Genomic DNA, 26,236 nt, shown 5'->3' with positions numbered 1-26,236 from the left:
TGCCTCCGTCCACATAGAATCCGGCGCTTCTGTATTCCCGAGCGCGATCCCGCGCAGTTTTCTTGCTGAGGTGCGACATAACAAGGTACGAATAGGAAGGCGTTCGTTCTCCACCATTCCCCGAATGCACGTGCGCGCTGACCCTTTGTCATTTCTTTACAACACGCGGGGAGAGGAGAACCGTACCATGTGATGCGCGTCTGCTGTCGGCGCCGGTTGAAGGCATCGCTCGAAGCAAGTTTTTTTTTTACCACGAGGCTTTTTTAGATAATCGCTTCTTTAGATCTAATAGGCATTATTGACTAAGGGAGCATAAATTATTAATTGCACAGTGAATTACAGCTTTCCGTGGAATTTCAGCGGAAAAAAGGCGATTCTGCGGAAGGTCGTCATTTCCAGAAAATTTCGCGGACAGTTGGAGGCTTTACCCATGCACGTCCACTCGTAACATTAGAGGTTTGTGCAATGTCTCAAGTTTACAGAGCGGAGAACACTCCTCTATAGCTGTGCACCTCTCTGCGCCTACTTGTGATGCCCCGGGCCAGCGCTGAGGCTGAACTCTGCAGGGCACACATAACATTTGTACGGGTCCTCAGTCATATGTCTCTCCTTGTGACACTCCAATTCATGCTGTGAGTGGACTCCGCAGCACAGAAGTCACGCTTGTACGGCTTCTCGCCGGTAGACAGCTCTGCACAGTAGACAAAGCAATAGTTTACGGCTTTTGACCGCTTGTGCTGTTGTAGGTTCCTGCTCTTGATCAACTCCACTGGTCAGACGTCGCACTTGGATGGCTTCTTGCCCACGTGTGTCCGCTTGTGCTTTTGTAGGTTCCGTCTTTGACTGAACACTGCAGGGCAGACATCGCACTTGTATGGCTTTTCGCCAGTGTGTATGCGTTTGTGATCCTGTAGGGTCCCACTCTGGCTGAACTCCGCAGAGCAGACATCACACTTGTATGGCTTTTCGCCTGTATGCGTTCGCTTATGACAAAGTAGATGACCACTCTGAGTGAATTCTGCAGGGCAGACAGCGCACTTGTATGGCTTCTGGCCCGTGTGTGTCCGCTTGTGTCGCTGTAGGCTCCCGCTCTTGCTGAACTCCGCAGGGCAGACACTGCACTTGTATGGCCTCTCACCCGTGTGTGTCCGCTTGTGCTTTTGTAGGTGCGCTCTATGACTGAACTTCGCAGCACAGACATCGCACTTGTATGACTTCCCGTCTGTGTGTACCCTCTTGTGGTACAGCAGGTGCCCTCTCTGCCTGAACTCCTCAGCGCAGAAGTCGCACTTGTATGGTTTTTTACCAGTGTGTGTGCGTTTGTGATCCTGTAGGGTCCCACTCTGGGTGAACTCTGCAGGGCAGACATCACACTTGTATGGCTTCTCGCCCGTGTGTGTTCGCTTGTGCTTCTTTAGGTTCCCACTCTGGATGAACTCAGCAGGGCAGACATCGCACTTGTATGGCTTCTCGCCCGTGTGTGTTCGCTTGTGCTGCTGTAGGGTCCCACTCTGGCTGAACTCCGCAGAGCAGACATCGCACTTGTATGGCTTCTCACCCGTGTGTATTCGCTTGTGCTGCTGTAGGTTCCCGACCTTGCTGAACTCCGCAGGGCATATATTGCACTTGAATGGCTTCTCGCCTGTGTGTGTCTGCTTGTGTTGACGTAGGTTACCAGTCTGACTGAACTCTGCAGTGCAGACATCACACTTGTATGGCTTCTCGCCCGTGTGTCTTCGCTTATGACACTGTAGATGACCACTCTGACTGAACTCCGCAGGGCAGGCATCGCACTTGTATGGCTTCTCGCAAGTGTGTGTCCGCTTGTGTTGCTGTAGGCTCCCGCTCTTGCTGAACTCCGCAGAGCAGACATTGCACTTGTATGGCCTCTCGCCTGTGTGTGTCCGCTTGTGCTTTTGTAGGTGTGCTTTATGACTGAACTTTGCAGGGCAGACATCGCACTTGTATGATTTCGCGCCCGTGTGTGTTCGCTTGTGCCGCTGTAGGTTCCACCTCTTGCTAAACTCCGCAGGGCACATATTGCACTTGTATGGCTTCTCGTTTGCATGTGTCTGCTTGTGGCACTGTAGGTGACAGTCCTGGCTGAAATCTACAAGGCAGGCATCACACTTGCATGGCTTTTTGCCCTTGCGTGCTTGCTTGTGAAGCTGCAGGTGCGCAATCTGGCTTGCGTGCACAGGGCAGGGGCCCCGCTTGTACGGCTTCTCGCCTATAGGTGTTCGCCTGTGACAGCACAGGCTCGCGTTCTGGAGGAACTGTGCGGAACAGAGATCAGACTCGCGTGACTTCTCGTCAGTACACTTTGACACGTGACTCTCGTCGCTCCCAGGTCGCGAGAATGCAGAGGGACAGACGCCGCACGTAAAACCCTCCTCTCCCATCTCAACATCCGGTGGAGAAGGAACGGGACACATTTCAGTTTCACTGTGACACTGTGCGGACACGTGGTGTTCCAGGCTGTCTTTCGATGTGTGTGCAAGTGCACGTGGCTTGCTCCAGTCTGAAAGTCGCTCTGTGGGCCGACCGTTCGTAGTGACCAGTAGAGCATTGTCCAGCTGTGGCTCAACGGTCGTTGCGCTGGTCTTCAACTGTGCCTTTGAAGAAGTACCTCCTGAAGATTTCCGATCGCAAGTGCCTCCGGGCTGGTCTTTTACGTGGAGCAAACCAGCGATTTTTCTTGCTCCTGAAATTTTGGAAAGCGGAAATTAAGGGGGCATACCATTACGGGCGCATGTCTGATTGACGATTTTCGGAAAAACTTGATGGCACCACGTCTGCCTGCCGTCGGGCTGTTCACGTCAGACTCAATGAATGATTCCCGCTGTGCACCATTGAGGCCGTAAGATCAAAGCGGCTCATCCCCTGCCCCCTCCAGTATTTGCTGTGAGGTGAAGCGTCAGACGTTCCTGCGGAAAGCCCAAAGCTCAATTCCAGACAGTCGCAGCCTTGTGGTTCATTTCATTTCCTGAAAGTTTTTCGTAAATATTCGTATTGTTTCGACACCTCAAAGCTGTCCTCTTTGTGTCTCCCTCTGTTGGGAAGAATATAGGGGATTATTTTTGCTACAATCAATTCACCCTACACCACATGAAAGTTAACTGTGTTGAACCGGTTTCCAAGAGTTATTTGTTTTTCCTCTGGAGCTCAACAGGAACCGAACCATTTTCTTCGAACTGAAACACCTATTATGCTTTGACACCCTGGCCAGGAGTGACTTGTGGGTTTCTTAAGCAGATTTTGAATAACGAGGATTATCTTTTTCAACTGCATTTGCCCTTCCACAGGCCCTCCCAAAAGGGTCTTTTGGAACGTTGAAGAGATCCTTCATTCTGAGATCCTTGCAACTCTCATCCTTACCATAAATTCGAGAAACAGTGGATTTCAGAGGAACGCAAAGAAATCGGTAAAGGAACGGGAACGTGCGCTTCATGACAAGCCTCATTCAGGCAAGGTCCTGAGAGTGGACTGTATTCGAATGACGCAAATAAACAATCGAAACGTTAAACTTTAAAGCAGGCAGGTCCCCCAAACTCACCTCGGAAAAGCATGCAACGAAGAAGGCCGCCACCAGATACCCCACTGTTGCCGTTCTGGATCACTTCAGCGCGCTAAGTTTAGCGGCAAAATGTTTTTGTTGTTTCTGCGAATGAATGTAGCCTTTATATGTCCAAATAAAACGCGTATAACAACTTTCTCTATTGTGTTTCACTTTTTGGTCCCGTTTTTAAACGTGTTGAGCGATCGCAAGGATCTAGTGCACTGCTGCGTGCATCACATAGCGTACCTGTCGTACCAGGCGACGCAGGCGCTGCAGTCGTCTATTTCTCCTTCGGTGACTTGGCAAGGCTTGGATTGTGCTTCAACTGGATTTTTAGTGCGCTACAATCCACGCAAGCCAACGTCTGGTAACAATGGGGTATCTAAGGGCGGCCTCCGGCATTGCACGCATCGGGATAGGAACAAATACATGGGAAAATGGCGACCTTGGGGGACCTGAAAGCAGGTATCACAGTCAGGGGACTAGGCGACTGATGGTGAGAGGAACTATAGTGTAGAAATAAAGCTCTACCTACAACTGTTTCTTTGACTTTCGTAACAACATGAAGCCTGCATTAATCCTATAGATCTGTACATGACCAATGTTTACGCCAGCTGACATTCTTTCATTCAGCATCCACGAGTGCAGCCTGATTTACAGAATGCTACTTCATGCTTTGCCCTGCAGTTCAATGCTCACTCACGAATGCCCGCTTCGAGCACACGTGATCCACAGACAAAAGCTGCGCAAATGATACATAAATGTGCATTCATGGCAGCCAGAAGGCCACCATGCTCATTTTATAGCGGACGATCTACGGGTGTGATCGCTGTGGCTGGGGACAGTGCCGTGTATGCCAAAGGGAGTCTGGCCATTAGGAGGAGTCTAAAAGAGAGGCTCGTCCTGTCAATCACACTGAGCGTTTTTCATCGGCTGCTCATTCCTGTTTTTTCCTCTTTCCCGGGAAACCAAAATTTTTCCCGAAAATGGCAGCGCGGTTTGGAATGGCGAAGCGACGATTTCGTGACAAATGTTTTCACAAATTGCATCAATTTCATTCTGTAACTAGACATTCTTTTGCAATTATCGTGCAAATCATCTTTAAACTGCGCTCCAGTGGCGGTGTCTACCTGAAAATAATACGTTCCATGATCCTTGTTAGGCCTAGTAACGACAGCGATCACAAGCGTATAGGCCCCCAAAAAATAATAATAAAATAACGCAGCAGATGACCAAAAATTTCCATTCTACGACCTACTTTTACTCAAACACACACCTTTGTCCATTCTTGATTCAACCTTGCTATGTTTTGTTGTTATAATACGCAACACTGACAGTCCGTGCAAGCAATCGGTTCTGCCAACCAATCACTTCCGCTGTTCTGCGTCTTTCCGACACGCCCCTCTCCATCCAGACGGCGCCTTTAAAAGTGGACGCAAAGTCCATTACGTCAGTACGGGTCGTCAGGGTATATCCTATCCAATTCTAACCCAATCCAGCTTCACGAAAATGTCGTCACCGAGTGAATACAGCTAATATATACTAGCTTGGATAGCCCAGCATTAATAGCGAGCCGTAGTATTTTGGTTTGCGATTGGCCAAAGAACTCTAAGAGTGGGTGGAGCCTCAGGTATAGGCAAGTCCCATTAATGGTCAGAGTCCCTCCAGCATACACGGCACTGGCTGGGAATCACGTCGAGACTGGGAGGTACCCGGGTTTGAATCCCGGTGCCGGCTGTGCTGTCTGGGGCCTTTCCTGGGTTTTCCTCAGACGCTTTCAGACATATGTCGGCACAGTTCCCTTAGAAGTCGGCACAGGTTGCACATTCCCAGTGACGTTGCCCACCTGCGTGAGTCCGGCAACGGCGACCCCTTTCACCACCACCAGTGGCTGGGAATGGCACATTTTGTATTTACCTTCTGGTGTTGATTGACAGTTGTGTCCCATTTGGTCCTGTCCAGTCAAGACTGCAACGTCATAAGGCTCCGTCTTGACTTCCACGATTGGATGGTCACTCGAAGAGTCCTCTCGAGGTTCTTCTTTAATGTCGCACGTCACAGCTGTCATTCCTGAAATAAAACATTATTGAGGTAAAACATTATTGAGGTAAAATATTATCGAAGTAAAACATTATTGAGGTAAAATATTATTGAAGTGAGCCGCATTGCGAGGCTTTGAGTCACGTGATGACCACCTCCGTATATAGTGTGAGGGATTTCAGGAGACAAAACAGATTTAAATCAAATGTAAATCCAGTCCGGATATAAATTTATTCGAGTAAATTGAATCATTTTAAATCTGGATACATTTTCAGCGTGCCAAATGAAATCGCTTTTTTTAAATGCGGATCTTTCGAATTTGCATCCCAAAATCCGGAAGAGGAACTAACACAACTGAATACCTCTGGAATGGCTTCAGAATCGACGGCAGTTTTCAAAGCTCGGATTTTTACACAGGCATACCTGCCAAGTCTCTCGATTCATCCGGGACACTACCGGATTCAGACCGTTTTGTACGATTGCAGGACCGAGAAGCAAATCTCCCGGAAAATGCAGTTTCCCTCCTCTGTATATCTAGAATGCCTGCTTATCTTATCTAGAAGGTCTGGCCACACAGACGTAGAAGTCTATCCCAATTATCCCATACCTGCCCCGATTGCCATCGTAGTATCACTGCCAGATAATATTCTAGCTCTAGCGCTTCTAGCCTTCTATGTAGTTTCCGGGCATTTCCCCCGGGGTGTGTGCATGTGTTTCTGAAGCAGTAGACAATAGAACTGAGACGCGTCCAGGAAAGGGCACTGTGTGTTCCGCACAGTTTATGACTGCGACATCAGCATTCCGTATGGAGGGTGGACCGACATTGTTGTTACCCACGTTAATGTCGGAGAGCCAAGAACCCCTTTAAATGCAAAGGCCAACTGTACTAGCTACATCAGTTTTTCCGAAATTGAGACAAGGGCCGGACTAGGATATTATCCGCGCGGGCCCTCCTCCTCAGTGTTTCCAACTCTCGACGTTGCAAAGCTGTACACGTGTGCTCGAACTAAGTCGGCTGCAATTGTCAGTGAAATCGGAAACCGCGCCCGAGAGCTCGTGATAAGCGCGCTGGACGGAAAATAAAATGTAAGGACATAAGTAAACATAACTGACGACAGCGACGTACAACTGTAAATGATGGTTCTGACGCATTATGCAGACCACTCTTTTAATGACTCGTTGACTAACTGTTCAGCGACTACTATGTAGCTCTCCGAGGCAGTCCAGATGGGTTTTCGAAGTTCAGCCACGTCACTGAGGCAGTGCTGAACGAGTAGCGCTGAATCTGAGGACAGTTGATTATGGCGAAGAGAACAGAGACAGAGGTTTGTGTCCTGACGTTCTTTTGAGAAAGTGTCACAGCTCGACACCCAGATATTTAGTTCCTTGGAGAGGGCAAAGTCTGTTGCTGCAAAATTTGTGCCTGATGAGCCTGCTGGGTCGAGCGTGCCCCTGTTACATGTATAAATAAAAGTCTCCCAACATCGGCTTTCTCCTATATAACATAGAAAATCCATTTACCAACAAGGCACGCCCCCCCCCTTTTTTTAAATCTCCCTAATTCGGATGCGCCCAACTTGGCAGGTATGCACAGGGTACCTAATTAATAACAGGAATTCACAAAACTTGTGTAACTAAGAAAAAGAGGCAAAACATACATCTATTACAGTTGAGCCCCACGAGCACAAAAAATGCAACCTGGTCATTATCTCTTCCTTATATTATTGAGATGCAACAGTGACGTGAAATTTGATTAAGAATCTCCACGTCTATTTTCCGTAACTTTCATCTTCCATTGAAAAGAACGTGTGCATGAAATCTGATACCTCCCTGTCAGAAAACTAAAATGCATTTCTGTTGTATCCCTCTTTTTGTCACGCTATTGAGTTTGGTGTTGACTCCTCGACCATTTTGTATTTACCTTCTGATTTTGACTCACAGTTGTGTCCCATTTGGTCCTGTTCTGCCACGACAGCAACGTTGTAAGGCTCCGTCTTGACTGCCATGATTGGATGTTTGTTTGAAGATTCCTCTCGAGGCTCTTCTTTGATGCGACGCACGTCAACTGTCACTCCTGAAGTCAAGCAAGAGGAGAAGTAAGCAACATTGGCAAGGCTTCGAGTGACGACCACCACTGTGCCTTTTCTGAATCTAGTTTAACGCAGAGCCGTTTATAGAGAGAGTTTGGCCATTGGGAGGAGCCTAACTTAAAGCGCGTCATGCGACGTCACGGCTGAACGACCTCCCTCGTCGTGCTCTATTGTTATCCAGTCGTCAAACGATCGCAGACGCCATATTCATGCTGATCGTTGTTTACAATCCAAGGAGAGAAGACACGTGCGTACTTCTTGCTTCGAAAGCCTTTCGTCCTTGAACTCTTTCTGTTCGGCAACGAAGCCCCCCTTATCACTTGCGCCAGCGGGTCACAAGCCGGTTATTCCTGTAGATTACATTCAACACGGCCACGAAGGTGTCGACCAGCTGGCGGACAGCATCAATATGGTGCGGACTAGATGGCTGACAAACGGATTCCGCTTGGATTCAGGCTTTCTGGGCGGCGCAACGACGACTCTGACATCAAAGTAAGCTCCTCCCATGAGGCGGCAAAAGATCAAAGAATGGCCAAACTCTCCCTATAAATGGCTCTGGTTGAACTGTATTGCACCGAGAGGTGTGCACTGTCGCCAGTTACGAAAAGTCGAAGCGCCGCCACAGCCAATGCTGAAGCTTGGGAAAGGGTCGTTGGGTGAAATGATTTGTTAAGTCTTGGAAGGGTGAAGGGGCACAAACACCCCGTGCAGCGCCCATAGGGGGCGCCACAAGCGAATCCCTTGGCGGGAGGAACGGGCACTTTTCCCGGGACTCGTAGCACACTCCAGGGATGGGCATGAATACATTTTTTGAGTAATATATAAATGTAAATGCAAAATACTTTGTTGAAAGGGGTATTTAAATCCTCTTCATAAATACTTTTCCGATACGAGTACTTAAATACAAAATATAAATACAGCATTTAAACAGCTGAACCACTACCATAAATACTGCGAGGAACATGGCATCTGAAATTACAGACATAATGATGATCATAACAGCAAATCAGCAAGCAACAATAACATATATTTGTTAAATTATCACTACAATTTCGATATTATTCGAATTATTATATATTATTCGAATTCAAGTTATTCGATTATTATATATTCGAATCACGCATAGAACTCTCATAATAACTAGAAAACAAGCCAGCCAGGTGGGGGGGAATCCCAAAGTGGGAGCTGCCATGATCGGTATGTTAGACATAGTGTGTTACGAATGGCGTCTGCTACGAGGTCCATTCTTTCACGTCGCAGCAGGAGGTGCAAACCGCACGATACTTGTTCTATACGGAATCCAAGCACACAGGTGATGGCAAGCAAAACAAACACACTTCGCACCCGGCATGGTACAGGGAGCCCAAGCGGAAGCGATTCGCATTGGATTGGATTGGATACCACTGCTCCAAACGCACCTGTGTGTTCACATGTGGAAAGGCTGTGGCCGATTCCAGCCCTTATAGAAAAAGAAAAGTCAGCCCTGACTTGCAATCAGTGTTGTACCCGTTACCATATCATGGTATCGCAATACCAATACTCGTTACTTGAGTAAAATGTATCGAAATACCGGTATTGATAGCTCTTTTTTAAAGTAACAAAGTACCGCTACAGTTACTAAAAAAAGTAACGCGCTACCTTGGGCGATACTTTTGTTTGAAATACGGATATGGAAATATCGCTTACGTGAACAGTTTTGCAGTGAAGACAGCATATTTCGTATGTAGCTCGGAAACGTTATGCCTGACTTTTATCAATAGCGGGCGATAGAAATTGTCTTCTGTCATCCTTACAAGCCGTGGTGTCTCAAGCAGCTGACAGAGGCAAGTGTGACAATTACGTTAGTGTCAGGCCCACACATACCATGGAGACCGACGACCCAGGAATCATATACCCGAAGTTAACAATGCCACAATATATGTGAGCGTGACTCAGTGCGACACGGCAGCTTATCAGTGGAATCCAGAGCGCACTGTCAAAATCCTGACCTCTGTTCGTTGACCTCAACTCTTTCGTTGAACACAGCGTCGTTATTTCCCTCAGTCTCCAAGAAAAACGGTGAACATGCGTTTGGTATAATTTCATTATACCGGTTACGGAGCACATACGCGTGTCCACAAGCTTCTTGTCGAGGGCTTGGTGGACCACTGACAATGAATAAGAGTAAGAAATATGGTCAGTGAAAAAGGGTGGGGCACTAAAAAGTACCGGTATCGGTAACGATGCGCTACCATAAATTTGTAACGGAAATACTTTTCCGATACCGACTTAAGAAAGTATCGCGATACCGAAAAAGTATTGATTACTGTAACGGCGATACGTACAACACTGCTTGCAATCAAATTGAAATGTGAATCTGATATAACTTACTGAAACCTCGCTGCGATACGTTCCCTGGCGGGCATTCCGTAAAACACTCACCCACCTTACCTGATGTATAAAATAATTTACCGTGACTATCACTTCTTGACGGAGACTCGCTCCAGTGCTGTTCCTGTATCTGGCCCTGTTCGTGTAGACATGCAGCGTCAGGCGGTTCCACTTTTACTCTCGAGAGCTGAACACTGAACTTTGGGGACAGGCACATTTCTTGCAGCTGTGGATCCATACGGATGGGACTCAAGAACTCAAACGCACAGGTATCACTTGGCTCTTCTTTAACGAGAAGTTAACACCCCTTGTCCCTGAAATGACACAAAAAGAGACCAGTGGGTGACAGAATAAAAAAAAATACACGCATCTAATACGATTAAAAAAGACGTATTGAAAAATCTACTTGTCCAAATATTATGGGCTCAACGCCATTCAGGGTGCATCACGAAAAATTTGCCAAAGTTTTAAAAAATGGTTCATCGTGCACCAAAAAAAAAAAAAAGACTGACTGTACAGTGCTACCTTACCAGTGATGTTAGGATACTCAAACCATTTTTGTAATTAATTAATGAAGCGAAAAAAATTAGTCAGTTTTTTAATCATAAGAAATAGAGCCAAAATGTCAATGGGAAAGTTGTAGTGGCTGATACAATGACATGAAACCTGTTGACTGCAACTTTGTACCTGTAAGGCATCCTTTTTGTGCCAGCTACAAAGACTAACTTTAGGTGAGCACAAAAAACGAAGTCGGACCCACTGGCGGAGAATTTTCAATCTGCCGGAGTGGGCCGGGGCACAACATCCCCCTCCCGCTTTCATGCACAGAGGTCAGCCAGGGTGTCGTGATTCCTTGTTGCGACGTCACTAGGCAAATTTTTACAGGATTAAAAGATTTTTACATGATTTTTTTACAATAAATTTTTACCGGATTACAGGAGTTTGTTATGACACACTGCCAACTGATACGGGCAGGTTTCTAATAATTTACTTTATAATTTATTGAGGCGATGGGGTGCTGGCTATTCCTCCCTGCTGGTTCATTGAGGTGTCACCGTGTTCAATAAACGCATAACCCATAGCGCTTTAAAAAGAAACCTTTCCTCGGCACATTATTTCCGAATGCCTCTCCCGAACTCAACTTTCTTGCTCTACTACTTTATGTAGCAGTTCTAACTCTTCAAAATACACCTTTCATTTATTATTATTTTTTTTTATTTATGCGAATACCTCAAATGCCCGCGAGGGGCGTTACATGAGGGGGGTGTGAACTAATAATACAACAAGCACTATCACATAATGAATATATTAATATAACTAGTACGCGAGGTTACGTATGTTGAGTAACACACACAAAAAAAAATAATACAAGTAAATGAGACACACTTTATAATTCAAAAAAGGAACACAACTGTCCGCGAAATGCAAAAACATCAGAGATGGTGGCAATGGATTGGGGAAGGTCATTCCAAATGTCAATAGCATGTGGAAAGAAGGAATTGAGAAACTGGGATGAACGACAATGGATATGCTCAACTTTGCATGTGTGGTCAGTCCCGGCGGAGACGTAGTGTGCTGGTGCAATGAAAGAGGGTCTGATGGCTTGATTGATGTAAAACTTGTGAAAGAGACACAAACAAAAGTATCTTCTACGGAGTGCAAGAGGGGGAAGATCGATGGATGACTTTAACAAGGTAATACTAGATGGATATGAGTAGTTGGACAAAATAAAACGGGTTGCACGATTTTGAATGGACTCGAGAAGATCCGTAAGAGTTGATTGGTAGGGATCCCATATGCTGCAGGCATACTCTAATTTGGACCTAATTAGGGTTAGGTAAGCAAGACGTTTGACGTCCGGGGGAGCAGGCCTAAGGTTACGACGTATGAAGCCAAGTTTACGATTTGCATCCCTTACAATGGTATGAATGTGATCTGACCAGGAAAGATTTGATGAGAAATGAAGCCCTAAATACCTGTAGTTGATGATGATGATTTCTTGATGGCTCGCGACTGTTCATTGGCACTTTCGACTTTTTCCGCCTTATGAATGTTTGGTATGTCGATTTTTTTTGCCTTTTTAATTGGCTTCTTTATGGAACACCAGAGTGGATAAGTGAAGAACGAATGAACATGTTTCACGAGACACATCTTTTACACACGGCGTGGTGCACGCGCCTCGATGTGAATGCATGTTTTTAATTATGTGAAGAAAACCAGCCCTTGTAATTCGCTTTTCGGGGCCTCAACGTGTTTTTGAAAAACAACGAAAAATAGGAACCCACCCTGGTTTGTTGGCACACGTTACAACATTTAATTATACTCAGGGTGAATTCTGCAGGCCAATGTCACACCCGAAACTAGATAGAACTCACTGTGTTCTGAAGAGGAATCTTGTTTTTCTCAACTCGTTCGAGCATGGGTTGTGTGTGGTTCCCGGTCTTTGGTGTTCTGTCCTGGTTGCTTCTCCAATTGTTGTTCGTCCCCGACAATCCCCGAGCACTAAGATAGCACGGAACAAAGGATGTTATGCATAGTAACAATAATAACTGGGAAGTAGACTTACACGTATTGTCAGACAGCCTCTGTGTAGCGACGATCCCAATGCCGTCTCCATTAACAGAGCACCACATTTACTTCGCCTCTGAAGTGAAGAGTAAAGGCTGCTTCTAAGCAACACTCGAAGCTACTTTGCCATTACTAGAAGCGTGCTAGGAACTTTAAAGTTTCAAAGTTTCTGCCGCGAACATGTTTACTTACCGCCATGGAAGAAAGGAGGAAAGAATGGTGTCGATGTCTTGCATGGCGCTAAGCGCTAAGTGTAAAGAGAGATAAAATGTGATGATACGTCTAAGAACTATACAATCGCGTTTTCTGGCACGTATCTTGAAGAATTTAATTCCCGATATCACGGAACTCGTGTTATTTTTGCCGTTAATTTACTTCGAATGCGCGTGTCCCGCGTCAAAATTCAAGAGATATATCGCCGATCAGAAGAGACCTGCGCTAATTAATTGTACCTAAACAGTACACACAACGTGAAAAGACAACTCAAACGACCTCTAATTTGTTCTTGTGTGCACCACTCATATGTAATTCGTTGCGGCTGTGTCTTTGACGTATACAGTTTGACGTATATAACCGTAGCAGACGACGTCAACCATAGTCATATATCACGCTTTTTCTGTTGCGCATACGAAAATTCGCACGATTTCACTTATTCGGAGAACTAAATTCTTCAGAAATACCTGCCATACGGAGCAATTTTATTATTTGACTTATTAATTTGACATATCGTTATTCTTTCTTACAGTTAGCGCCACGCAAAGCTATCGGTCACCATTCTTTCCTCCTCCTCCTTTCCTACATGGCGGCAATCAAACCCGTAAACAAACATGATCGGCACAAAGTTTAAAGCTTCAGCGTGGTTCTAGTAGTGGCAAAATAGCTTCGAGTGTTTACTTTTCACTGCGAGGTATTTGAAATGAGGTACTCCGTCAATTAAGGTGCTATTTGGGATCTTCATTATTTTGAAAACACCCTTTGTTCCGTGCTCGCTTAGTGCACCAGCATTGTACAGGACAACAAAACAATTTTGAGAAGAACCCAGAACAGGACCTGGAGGAGCAAGACCCAGGCTCAAGTGAGAACAGGGCTTCATCTACAAAAAATAGTAAGTTCTATCTCGACGTAGAACCACATTAGCCCGCATAATTCAACTTGGATGAGTAATGAAATGTTGTAGGAAGTGTCTAGAGGTAGGATCTTTCAACATCACGGTACCCCCGTACGAGTCTTGACAACTATATGCTCGCTTTTGCCAAATGGGCGCCTAACTTGATGCATAATGAGGAAGCATAATACATCGTCTGGGCATTCTTTTGTTGGCGTCACCATTCCGCAAGTCGGCTTCACCATTCCGCAAGTCGGCTTCCTTCATGCAGTGTCGTGGTTGTTAGATTGACATGACCTGATGTTTTGAGTTCTGATGTTCTGAACTGATGTCTTAAGTTTACGTAGGTTCCGTTAGTGTTTAGCTTATTCTAGTCAGGGTAGTGCAAGTTAGGTTTGTTTGCAGCGTGAGACAATTGATGTCCTGAGGCTGGAACAACATAGAAAGGACAAATACATGCCAAGCCTCGAGTGCTTAAGAAATTAATGATAAAAGATGGAAATCACTGAAAAGGTTAGTCAGCTGTAGGACTCGAACCCACGGTAATCCTGAAGATGCGGATTCGAGCCCTACAGCTGGCTAACCTTTTCAGTGACTTCCATCTTTGGTAAATTGGTACAGCTCTAGGTTAGGTCCCGTTAGTTTAGGTAAGTGGGTCTGCAGTTGGATAAGTCCAAGTTACCTTCATGCAGCTAGTCTGCTGCCTTGCTGTGCACCTTCAGGACGGGGTGCCGGCTTGAGGTGCCCTACCTCATATCACGGACAGTGCGACGGACTTCCCTGCATAAACAGTTGGGTCCATCCGGCAGATGCTATACGTCCCCGTCATTTATCATGAACTTGAGTAAATTTGGCAAGTGCTTCACATTGGTGGGGTAAAAGACAGACCTTTACGTGACAAATTTTTTATTTCCGTTCATAATAATTTGCATAATAAAACCTGGTTTAGGTGACAATCACATCAGCAGGCGGCAAAAAAGCTAGCAGGAACAAATTCCGTTGACCGTGTTATTTCTAGGTGGCGTAGTTTTTTTAAAAACTATAATTCAATGAGACATTTTCTGGGACACCCTGTATGTGGTCTTCCTACTTGGATGGTACTTTGTCATATACTGTAAATATATAAATTAATTAAGCGAGTCTTCATGCACACACACATTGAGAATTCTATTTACATAATGATTGTTATAAAATTGCCTGCCAGCTAAGCAGATGTTGTATACTGCACAAAACTGCCCATGGCTTCCTGGTGTGTAAGTGTTGGAAAGGGGAAAAATATTAACCTTGTTCATCACACTTTCTGCCTTCCAAATGTTACATCTTGAATCTGGAAGGTAGTTAAATACATGTATCATGTTTCTTCAGAAATAAAAAGAAGTCTACGCAAGATTTCGTCAGGAACTTCTCTCCGGCACCTCTTCTGTCTGAACGTAGCTGACCCTCTGGCAAACCGTGAGTTGGCGTTTTCACGAATACACTGTTCAGGGATTTCATGTTCTGTGAGCGTACGAAAACTGTCGCTGTATTTGTTTCACTTCGGGACCCAATTTTCTCTTTTCAATTTACGTGGGATGAGGACAGCACTCCGCGTTAAAGAAGAGGCAAGAGATTCTTGCGACTTCGAGTCATCACGTCCGAGGCCCTTTGGAATCACAACTCCCAAGAAAATGCAGTTCTCTCTGGAGTTCCGCGATCAGCCCGTGAGAGTGAAATTGGAACCACCTGATGTTGCATGCCTGCCACAACAGAGCCAGGTACATCAACAGCACTCTGGTGAGTATCCGTCAGGAGGTGATGTTTATAGTAAAGTCCATGTAAAATTTACACTGAGGTGGTGAGTGTTTTATAGATAGGGTCTGAATTTTTCTAGTTAAATGCTGGAAGTGAATTCGGGATGGAAAAAAATCGTCCGCTATCATGGCTCCCACTACTCCGTGAAACACTCGAATACCCTAGAATGTAAAAATTGAATTTTCAAGGTTTGGAAAACCCTTGAATTTTCCACAGTCCTTGAGAACCCTCCATTTTGCATCTTTTTCTTATTCTCATGGGGCTGGTAGTTCAAATTCCACTTATCTTGAGCTGGTCGTGGTTTTGAACTATACCGTAATTTCATGATTTTTTTCCCACGACCGCTCTGTGGCTTATCCACCAGTGCGGCTTATCTGATGAGTTCTTTCTTTTTTTTTGCTACCTTCCCCATACGCTGGTTTTAACGAAAGGGCCAACAGTGTCTCTGGAACAACACTGCCCTGCCGATGCACAAACAGTGCGTAACAGGGACGGGTCCACATTCGAATAGATTGGTCTTCCTGGTGAATTTCCAAGAGCAGCTATAAGGAAAGTGGTGACAGTGATTCACGCCTTCTGGAAGATCACTGACCCATCAAGCCATGAAAAACGCCGAACAATTGCACAATCTGATCTTGGTAGAACTCTAGAGCTGACCTCCTTTGTTGTACACCATGACGACCCCAGAGTATGGACCACAGGGTTTATGGCCTTCTCTATGGTCTTCTTCATCGCACAATGCAGTCGTCTCTTAACGCCCGTGGCTTATCTGCGAGTGCGGCTTATCTGCTGGTAAAATTTTCAAAATTTTCCTAAAAATGGGCCCTGTGGCTTATCTGAAGTGTGGCTTATACGCGTGAAATTACGGTACATCTATAGAGTATTACCATGTCATAACGCCCGTGGCTTGTCTGCCAGAAAATTTTCAAAACGTTCCTAAAGACTCGTCCTGCGGCTTATACGCATGAAATTACGGGAGTTACAAAACCACGGGTATTAGCAGCCTTTGCAATAGGAATCTAGCCTCACAATTCAAACCAAATTGATTCGCGCAACGCTACCACATAGAAGAAAACCACGCTGAAAACAGAGCCGTCAGTCGGCATCGAGTGGGATCCCCAGAAAGGACGCAAAGGGCGACATCCAATGAGACAGCAGGAGACGAGCACTCATCCCTATCGTGACTGTGCGCGTTTGGAACGTGTCTGACCGTAGTGTTCTGAATGTGCACGGCATGATGCTGCATTTTTCAATATCGATTCACTCAACTGTAGCCCACTACAGTTCTCATAAAGTTTCTACTGACAATTACCATCCTGCCCTTCGGACAACGACGCCAGGCCACTTCGCAACACGCATTGTTTTTCGCCAATCTGACACGCGATTGGAATTCGGGGCAGGGAAAAATATGGTTCAACAGGAACCAGTCATAGACTGATTCACGCAAGGGGATAATTGGGGCTAATCGGGTTTAGGTCGAAAAAGTAAGACCCTGTTTATAGAATGCTCTTGGGGAACATGACTCGGTAATATTCTATAGATGTACCGTAATTTCACGCGTATAAGCCACACTTCAGATAAGCTACAGGGCCCATTTTCGGGAACATTTTGAACATTTTACCAGCAGATAAGCCACGGGAAATGCGACGTGACTGATTTGTGCGACAAAGGAGACCGTAGGGAAGGCCATAAACCCTGTGGTTCATACTCCGGGGTTTGCATAGCATACAACAAAGGAGTTCTAGTGTTCTAGCCAGGCGTGGATCTGGGGGGGGGTCCAGGGGCTCAGACCCCCTTGTTGCATGTTTTTCATGGATCGACTAGTCATGGTCGACTAGCCTTGGAGAAGACACGAATCACTGTTACCCCTTTGGTTAAAGCTGCTTGGGGGAGGACCTTGGGCTTGAGGGAGGCCCTTGGAGGGGGGACCTTGGGAAACTTGGGCTGCAGGACCACAGTCATGCAGATGATCGTACCATGCATTTGCCCAAAATCATTTGAAAGTGACTGCTCAATACATGTATTGTGCGCTTATATGAGCAAAAATGCGTGCGGGCACACAAACTCAATGTGGATCATCAAGAACCATTTGTATCCACCTCAATCGAGCCAGGTATTCTGCTTTTCTCGTCTAAGGTTTACAACATTGGTTGCTAGGTGTTCATTGAGCTTCACGAGACAAGGTGCTAGTGAAGAAAGGTGAAAGTCACTGAAAAGGTTAGCCAGCTGTAGGACTCAAACCCACATCTTCTGGATTGCCGGTCGAGGGCTCTACCAATTGAGCTAAGCTAACACGCCTTCTCAGCGACTTTCAGGGTGCGTCATCTGAAGGGACAAACCAGCCACTCTCTCTCACTCATCCTCCTTTCACTCTTACAATTTTGCTCACTCACACACACATTCGTACGGCGGGATCGACGCAGGCGGCAACTGGTGCTAGTCTTTTTTTCTTTGTCGGTCGTGCGATTATGCACCTTAATGTGGAAATGACGTTCAGAACGAATCTGTATTCTAATGTACTGTGTTGTAACGTAATAACATGTACAAATACAATGGGAAAGCTGTGCAGAGATGTCACCATTGTGCCACGATTCTTTCCGTATCTAAGAAAAATTCCTTAAGTAGAACCTTCACCAAGCATACCCCCCCCCGCACTGAAAGCTCGGCAACCACCCAGCAGCGAATTTCCGGAGAAATCACTGGTTTGCTCCGCATTGTATGGTGCAGAACAAGACGAAGAACAATTGTTGCGTGCTGAAATGTGCGTCCACCTATGAAGCGGACCGCCTGGAACGAGATTTTCTTAGTTTCCTTGGCAGCCTCGTGAAAAGGAGAGAAGACTGAAGCACAGTTACATGTGCAGTAAAACGTTGCAGTGAAACATGTTCACTTGCAGTGACGTTAACCACTGTTGGGAAGCTACGCCATCTTCATTCATTGTTCCTTTTAGTAAAGATAGATCGCCGTGGATGCCCAGCAAATAACACTGTTATATATGTAATCGCCATTTTGCTGATGATGCTAAGTCAAATGATCCAAGAAATACTTCGAATGTTCCGTCTATAAAATGTCCTTGTATTACGCTTCACTATGTCCATTTTTGCACGGGAACATGGACCCTCCAGCTGTACATGCAGACGTCTTACATCATTGTCTTTCACGGTAACACCATCGGGCGTGCAAAACAGCCATGACTGGTGCTCTAATATTACACATGTCTCTGCGCTCTACAGTCGTAGTCGTTCTCAAACTGGATGACGGCACACTGCTCCACGTACAGCCCATAGCTTACTGCTCTTGTGTTCTGAAGATTGATGTGCTTACGGTGGACGTGATGCAGCAGGTTGCATATAGGCAACACCGCAGAGTGTGCTACGAGCCCTGGGAAAAGTGCCCACTCCTCCCACTAGGGGATTCGCTTGCGGCGCCCCCTATAGGCGCTGTACGGGGCGTATGCCCCTTCACTCTTACGAAACCCTTCCCCACGCTTCCATTTGTGCACCATTGGCTGTGGTGTAGCCTTGACTTTTCGTTACTGTGACAGCGCAGACCTCTTGGTGCATTGTATAATTAAACTAGGTTCAGAAAAAGTACGGAGGTGATCGTCATGTGACCCGAAGCCTTGCAATGTGGCCTACTTCTCTCCTTTTTTGTTTTACTTCAGGAGTGACAGCTGGGACGTGTGACATTAAAGATGAACCTCGAGAGGAATCTTCCAAGGAACATGCAACCATGGAAGTCAAAACGGAGCCTTATAACGTTGCAATCTTGACTGGGCAGGACCAAATGGGATACAAGTGTGATTCAACATCGGAAGGTAAATACAAAATTGTCGAGGACATTAAGTGAACACCAAACTCAATGGAGTGACAAAAAGAGGTATACAACAGAAATGCACTTTAGTTTTCTGACAGACAGGTATCATATTTCATGCACACGTTCTGTTCAATGGAAGATTCTGAAAGTTATGGAAAATAGACGTGGAGATTCTTCATCAAATTTCACGTCACCGTTGCATCTCAATATAAGGAAATAGATAATGACCAAGTTGCATTTTTTTTGCTCATGCGGCTCCACTGTAATACATGTCTTCCATGTGTTTCGCCTCTCTGTCCCAGTTATGCAATTGGCATGAATTCTTGGTAGTAATTAAGTATTGTGTGTAAAAATCCGAGCTTCGAAAACTACGGTCGATTCTGAAGCCATTCCAGAGGTGTTCAGCTGCGTTAGTTCCTCTTCCGGATTTCTGATACGTTTGAAAAATCCGCATTTAAAAGGGATTTCACTTGGTGTGCTGAATATAAATCTGGATTTAAAGTGATTTGATTTACTCAAATAAACTTAAATCCGGACCTGATTCGGATTTGATTTAAATCCGTTCTCTTCAAATCCCTCGCACTGTATGGAGGTGGTTGTCACGTGACTCGAAGCCTCGCAAATATGGCTTACTTCTCCCCGTTTTTGTTTTACATTCAGGAGTGACAGCTGGGACGTGTCATGTTAAAGAAGAACCTCAAGAGGAATCATCAAATGGACATCCTATCGTAGAAGTCAAGACCGAGCCTTACAATGTTGAACTCTTGACAGAACAGGACCAGATGGGACACAGCTGTAACTCAACATCAGAAGGTAAATACAAAATGGTCGGGCACATTTAGTGAACACCAAACTCAATAGCATGATACGGACAAAAAGTGGGATGCAAGAGCAATGCACTTCAGTTTTCTGACAGACAGACGCGTATCAGCTCTCCAGAGCATGCTCTGTTCTATGGAAGGTTCTCAAAGTGGGCAAAATATATGTGGAGATTCTTGGTTATATTTCACATCATGCTCACTCTCGAATGTCGAGAAATCTTCATCGAGTACAAACGTCATTGTCGTACTTGCCATTGAGGAGCGCGGAAAAAGAAAAAAGTTAAACATGAAAGAACTGATGTTCTGAGGCTGGAACAACATAGAAGGGACAAACACATACAAAGCCTCAATTTGCCTTTTCGGTGACTTTCATCTTTCATCGTTAAAAAAGTTAAGTTTTGTGTCAACTGTACATTCCGATGTGGCGAGCACTCGATGTTCGTAAGTTACGGATGGAAATGTCACTTTTCTTTTCGGACGCGGCAGTCATCATCGCAAATTTCTCATCTGTTGAAAAAAAGCTTAATTTTTTGGACCACAGTATAATCACAAAACACCACAGCAAAACAAAATCGAGAACGGATGTAATTGAGGAGCGGTTGGCATAGTTCTCACAGCAATGGTTATGCATGTCAGATCTAGCACCATTTCATGTGGCAACACCAATAACCGATAACAACGTTAATGTTACGGCAAACTGACTTCTCCCTCCGTCCCCTGGGAAGCAGGATTGCTCCCTCTTACCCGCGGATGGGATGCCGTAAAGGGGTGTCAGCTGCCTACGGACTTCGTTAAATAGAACGTGTCGAACGAAAGGACTTCGTTAAACTGAGTGCAGGTATACACTGTCGTTTATGTGGAATTGTACGGGCAATGGAAATAATACGTTAAAACGGGAGTTTTCGTTAAGCCTACGTTTGCATAAACATCCACACATACATAGAATATACAGTCAAACCTCGATATAACGAAACCCACGGGGAATGCAATTTCTTTCGCTGTATCGAACATTTTGTTGTACCGAATCGAAGGTTCGCGGATCGCGACCTTTGCGAGGGCGCGCGCTGTACATAAGCGTCGATAACTCCCGCTACGATGTGGAAAAGTTTTTCGTGAAAAATGACAACAACTACAAATACAGCGCCAAAGTGCACCTACGGTATTTTATTCTTGCGTGAAATACCCGGTTATACGCGTCTGCGTCGTGCCTGGAAGACGCGGTGTCATGCATTGTTCGTACGCCGCAGCTTTCTCCATATCGTGTTGCGATCTCCTGCAAATCTTCTACGTCTATGACAGTGCATTTTCCGTAAGGCTCTCCGTTGCTACGGCATGTTTGTCCACGTCAAGAAAATCATCTAGGCTGATTTCGTCACTTACGCCGTCACGCGAACAAAGCGTTTCCCGAGTGCACGATGGCCATATTTATACGTTTGAAATGGCTCAGGAGAACCATAGTTTTACGCGTAGTAGAACCCCTTTGTAGTTCACTGTCTCGGACCAGGACGAAATTTTACTACATCAGGCGTTTTATTATACAAGGGTTGTATGTATTCTATCGGGACCGGAGTTCTCGTTTACTATAAGTGGAGTTTTACTACAAGCAGAGTTACTATAACGAGGTTCTACTGTATAAGCCGCAGCGCAGTCGCGATCAAGTCGTGAGCAAGTTGTGGATTCCGCCAGGTATGATAAAAAAAATAGGGGTTGTGGCGCTCATTATGAGAGGCTTACAAATGCTGTTCATTTCATTAATCGCTACTGCACTGCATCTCACACACTCCCGGTGAAATTGAGGGATCCAGAACCGGAGATGTTCAAAACCATTTACCCGTATTGAATGACATTATAATCTGGGCAGGTTGGTTATTCATTTAAAAGCAATAAAACCCCAATGCTAGGTAGTGCAGCCATCATACTTGTTCGTCCTTTGTCCTTTTTTTACCCAGCACTGAGGTTTTATTTCTTCTAAATTTATTCACCCAGCCTTCTGTCAGGCTACTCATAGCTAACAAATCTACCGCTCCTGCGAGACGTCTTACTCGTATCACGAGCCTATCCAAGAATCCAATCCAGATGCCTATCCAATCCACGAGCCTATCCAAACAGAGTCGGTTTCCATTCCTCAAAGGCACGATAAGGGAAAAATAAATTGGCATTTAACGCGACAGAGCTTGATCACGATGGCACAGCTAGCGCATACCACGCACTTGCATGATTAGAACGCGCTAGTTATGAAAACTTTGCACCATCACCACAAGTGGCGCCGACAGCGGTAAACAGGAACACCTTCTGGCCGAGCCGAACAGGCCTATTACTGCTTGGTGCGACACGAGAAGTATGAAGTGAAGCAGGAGTGGGTTCAGTGCAATGTTTACAAGGGCTGGGACATTGGGATTGCGATGACAAATATTTTACGTTTGGCACGACTCCATGGCAAGTCCCCGATTCCTGCCTGCTGCAATACTGAATTGCCCGTGGACTACTGCTATGTGTCCCAAGGTTGGGACACATTGAAACATTGCCTCCTGTTGCGTATTAAGATAGTATTTCGCCATATTGTTGTCAAATATTCGCGTCATTTTTGTTCCACAGTTTACGGAGGGATCGACAGTGCAGCTAGAGCACTGAAATGCCTACACCCCCAAGTACGTCCCGAAGTAGGATGGTTACCACAAAAGATGTTTCAACTCGCCCTTTCCTACGTGGCATATATTGCTCATTGGGCTCATTGCTCATCAAGTCTCTCAAAGACCGTTTAGTAGAAGCACCAGAGTATGAGGGACAGAGTGCACCGAGTGCGTTGGGTAGAGACGTAGAGTCGGTAGTGATGGCCACTAACTGCTTCTAAAGTAATTAATTATACCTACCTCGCAATGGAGTAGTTTAACTAGTAGTTCAACTACTGCAATGTATTTTAGCTACATCTATAACTACTTAACGTTGTCAATCACTAATCCCATTCTGAATATAGTAGTCCAATTGCCGGGAGTAGACATCTTTAATAGTTTGAAGCGCACCGGCTTTAAACAAACAACCAGGCCCCCTCCCAGAATGCTACGCTGCTTTTCTACGTAAACACCCGGTGACGACAGGACAGCGTCATTCTGATGATGGGGACTCGAATGGGACCCGAAACGTTAACTGTATTTTGTTGTGTTTGTTGAAAGTCAGTGCGTTTCAAAACTATTAAATAGTCCCATTCTGCAGTGTTCTTGGACACCTAAATATGAGTCACAAGCAGCGATAAAAGCGAAGATTTAGTACACATGCACGGCACAATTTCTCCGCACCTCCGTTCTCGTCAAACAAGTACTTCAAGGTACAAGTTGGAAGCACAATCGTGCTGTAAAGCGAAATCGGAAGAAGTAGTAGGCGCCTGCAGTTACCTAACTACTGTAGTTAACTACTCGAAATAGTAGTGTAACTTTTAGTACTTCTTCCTTTCTCTGCTCGGCCGACGTCACCGTGCATTCGTCGTACCACTCCTGCTCTGTTTTTTTTCACTCTCGGGGAAACAGATAACAGTTGTTTCTTTCCACCTTTGTCTGAGTGATCTGATCCCCAAATATTTGTCCATTGTTTTCTTTCTTCCGAGAATGTAACGCAGAGGCTACATGCAGGGTGACGTAAAGCGTTGACCTTCGGAAGGGAAAGTTGTTTGATACCCCTGTCACACGGCGCTTTCAATGCGGATTGAATCCGATCAGCATCGAGTTTCTCAAGCGCGTTCGGTGTGCGATGCTGCTACACGGTCCACCTCTATGCGTATCAAAAAGTTGGCTTGTCGACAGGCGGCGCTAGCAGCCCCGAGACAGTACGCTGTGATTGACAAATATGTTCCTAAAAAGTCGAGAATAACAGCATCCTCTTCCGCATTGTGCTGCTTACTAAGCATTTACGGGGAGCGCGGTGTCGAGAGTGGTGGAGATTAAACAAATCAGCAACCGCAATCGCCCCTCATACCTAGACTAAAACAGTAACTGTGAAATTCCATGGGCTTGCATAGGAACATTTGCAAATTAATGTAATGTTTTGTTTACCAATGGCGGTCTTGAGAATCTCAATCCCGCTTAACAAACTGGATCGGGTTAAGCAGGATCGGAGTTGGATCCTGCTCGAAAGTGCCCGTGTAGCAGCGCCGGATCCGCATTGAGCTCGATGAGCATTAGCTCAATGCGGATCGAAAGTGTCCATGTGACAGGGGTATGAGACTCCGCTCCACGTTCCTGCTTTGGTTTGATTGCTCGCTTATTTCAGGCATAATTCGTCACACGAGAAACAAACAAAGTTGATGGCAGGTATCGTGCAGCAATTTTTGCACCGATCGTTCCGAAATATCCCTTTAATACCGCTGAAAGAGCATAAAAAGTCTCAAAGGCTCCAGTTCCTTTTTCAGTTGCTCAGTGGTCAATTTCGAATCTTTCGTCGGGACGACGTCACTCCGCACGTACCCAGATCAACGCGGCTAAGCTGTCAGCTCATCGCACTCAAAGCATTCCAGCGGAGGACTGACTGCTTTAAATACTCGTTCATTTCCACCAACCATCAAAGAATGGAGTACTCTGTCTCACACTGCTCAGGTCTCAGACTGCTCTGTCACGCCATTTGTGAAAGGCCGAAGCGCGGTTACATGATGCGATATACTATGTGCCTCGTTGTAAATTATTTTGGAATTTCTGTGCCCCTCCTACTTCGACCCTTTTAGGGTTTGTAGTATCTCATCAATAAAAATAAAATTTAGTGCTGTGTATGTGGGACATAAGCCCCACTTAAGGCCCAAACGTGAAAAAGTGTTGCTCGTTCTGCGCATCCTTGTGACGTGTGGATGGCATTGCTGCGTTTTCCATGCATGGCATGAATCTTTGCCTGGTGTTGGAAGTGTCAACGTAGAAGGGTCCATCTATCTTCTCGAAGGACACAACGAATGAGAACAACTCGGGTGGTGTGGTAAGAGCTTGGGGACATTTTGGACCAACTTTTTTTTTTTTTTTTTTCGGAACATTTTTGGCCGGTTGGCGTTCTCGAAGGAGCCCGAGATTATTCGTGTTTGTAGAGGAGGTGGCGTCTCTCTACATGAGTCCCTGACTGGTGATGATCGAACGTCCCTGACTCGTTCTCGAAGTTCGACCCCCTAGCCGCTTTGGGCGAGCGTCAGTTGTCGTCAGAAAAACAGCTTTTGTTTGATTGCTGTGGAAAATTGGGACTCGTCCACACGACGTTCTGGTTCTGCAAGGGTGTAGGGGGCAGCACTGTATGTCTCGGAGTGAGCTTCGTGTCGCCGTTTGAAGCTATAAACGTGGACTGACAGCGCAGGATTTTAAAGTTTTTAAACCTCTCGTGCATCGCATATGACACAAAAACAAAGTTACCACGAGATTTGTGAGGACTCTGGCGTTCACACCAGCGATATATGTCCGGGAAGGTGAGACGAAAGTGGTGATTTGGAGCGTCTGAGCTCTTTGGGCAAAGAGGACGATGACAGTGTGGCTGGTTCACCAAACAGCCATCACTGGTGTTCTGACAACAAAAAATGACCAGCCGTCTTCTCCTCGTCGGTCCCCATTCATTCTCGGGGCATTCGGGAAGCATTTTGATATTTCGGGTGTTGATGAATTTACCAAATACTTTGAGCTTCCTACATTTGTGTATTCTCTCTGTCACCTTTCTGCAGAATGTAATATCTCCGCCATCTTTTTACGTAGAGCGGGAATTTTTGCGCCAGCCTCTATGGAATGCCACGTACTGCGAAGAAGAAAAAATTACCAATTTCGTGAACAAAATTAGGTATTTTTCAAAATGTTCGAGGGGTTCAATTTTAATAGGGACTTTGGGCACAAGGCACAGGGCACGTTGAGAGGACTATCTTAGCTGCAAGCCATACTTTGCGTCTAACAGATCCTGAAGCACGCACGTGCGTGAAAATATTGTATACCCAAACTTTGATATGTGTATGAGCCGAAGGTTACGGCGAGGGTGGAAAAAACGAGAGCTTATGTTCCGCATACACGCCAGTAAAGAAATATGAACGATTTTTTTTCCAGACTCGAAAGGGCAGACCTAGTACATCGTTGGC

The 26,236-nt window shown here is 45.6% G+C and overlaps 1 protein-coding gene and 1 long non-coding RNA gene across 2 annotated transcripts; one reads left to right on the top strand and one right to left on the bottom strand.

Moving 5' to 3' along the window:
* Positions 1 to 773: 773 nt before the first annotated feature.
* On the bottom strand, positions 774 to 10,297 carry LOC135395715 (zinc finger protein 431-like). The gene is made up of 5 exons (XM_064626810.1): positions 10,141 to 10,297; positions 7,521 to 7,673; positions 5,477 to 5,629; positions 1,264 to 2,704; positions 774 to 1,173 (listed from the first exon to the last, which is right to left on the bottom strand). The coding sequence occupies exons 1-5, from the start codon at positions 10,295 to 10,297 to the stop codon at positions 774 to 776; spliced, it is 2,304 nt and encodes a 767-aa protein (XP_064482880.1).
* Positions 10,298 to 13,436: 3,139 nt separating this feature from the next.
* On the top strand, positions 13,437 to 13,702 carry LOC135377122 (uncharacterized). Its single transcript, XR_010418046.1, has 2 exons — positions 13,437 to 13,548; positions 13,622 to 13,702. It is a non-coding gene; the product is annotated as an uncharacterized LOC135377122 (long non-coding RNA).
* The last annotated feature ends 12,534 nt before the right edge of the window (positions 13,703 to 26,236 follow it).

This window comes from Ornithodoros turicata, chromosome 1 (assembly GCF_037126465.1).
Source record: "Ornithodoros turicata isolate Travis chromosome 1, ASM3712646v1, whole genome shotgun sequence".
Classification (NCBI taxonomy): domain Eukaryota; kingdom Metazoa; phylum Arthropoda; class Arachnida; order Ixodida; family Argasidae; genus Ornithodoros; species Ornithodoros turicata.
This window is presented reverse-complemented; position numbering and strand designations above follow the sequence as displayed.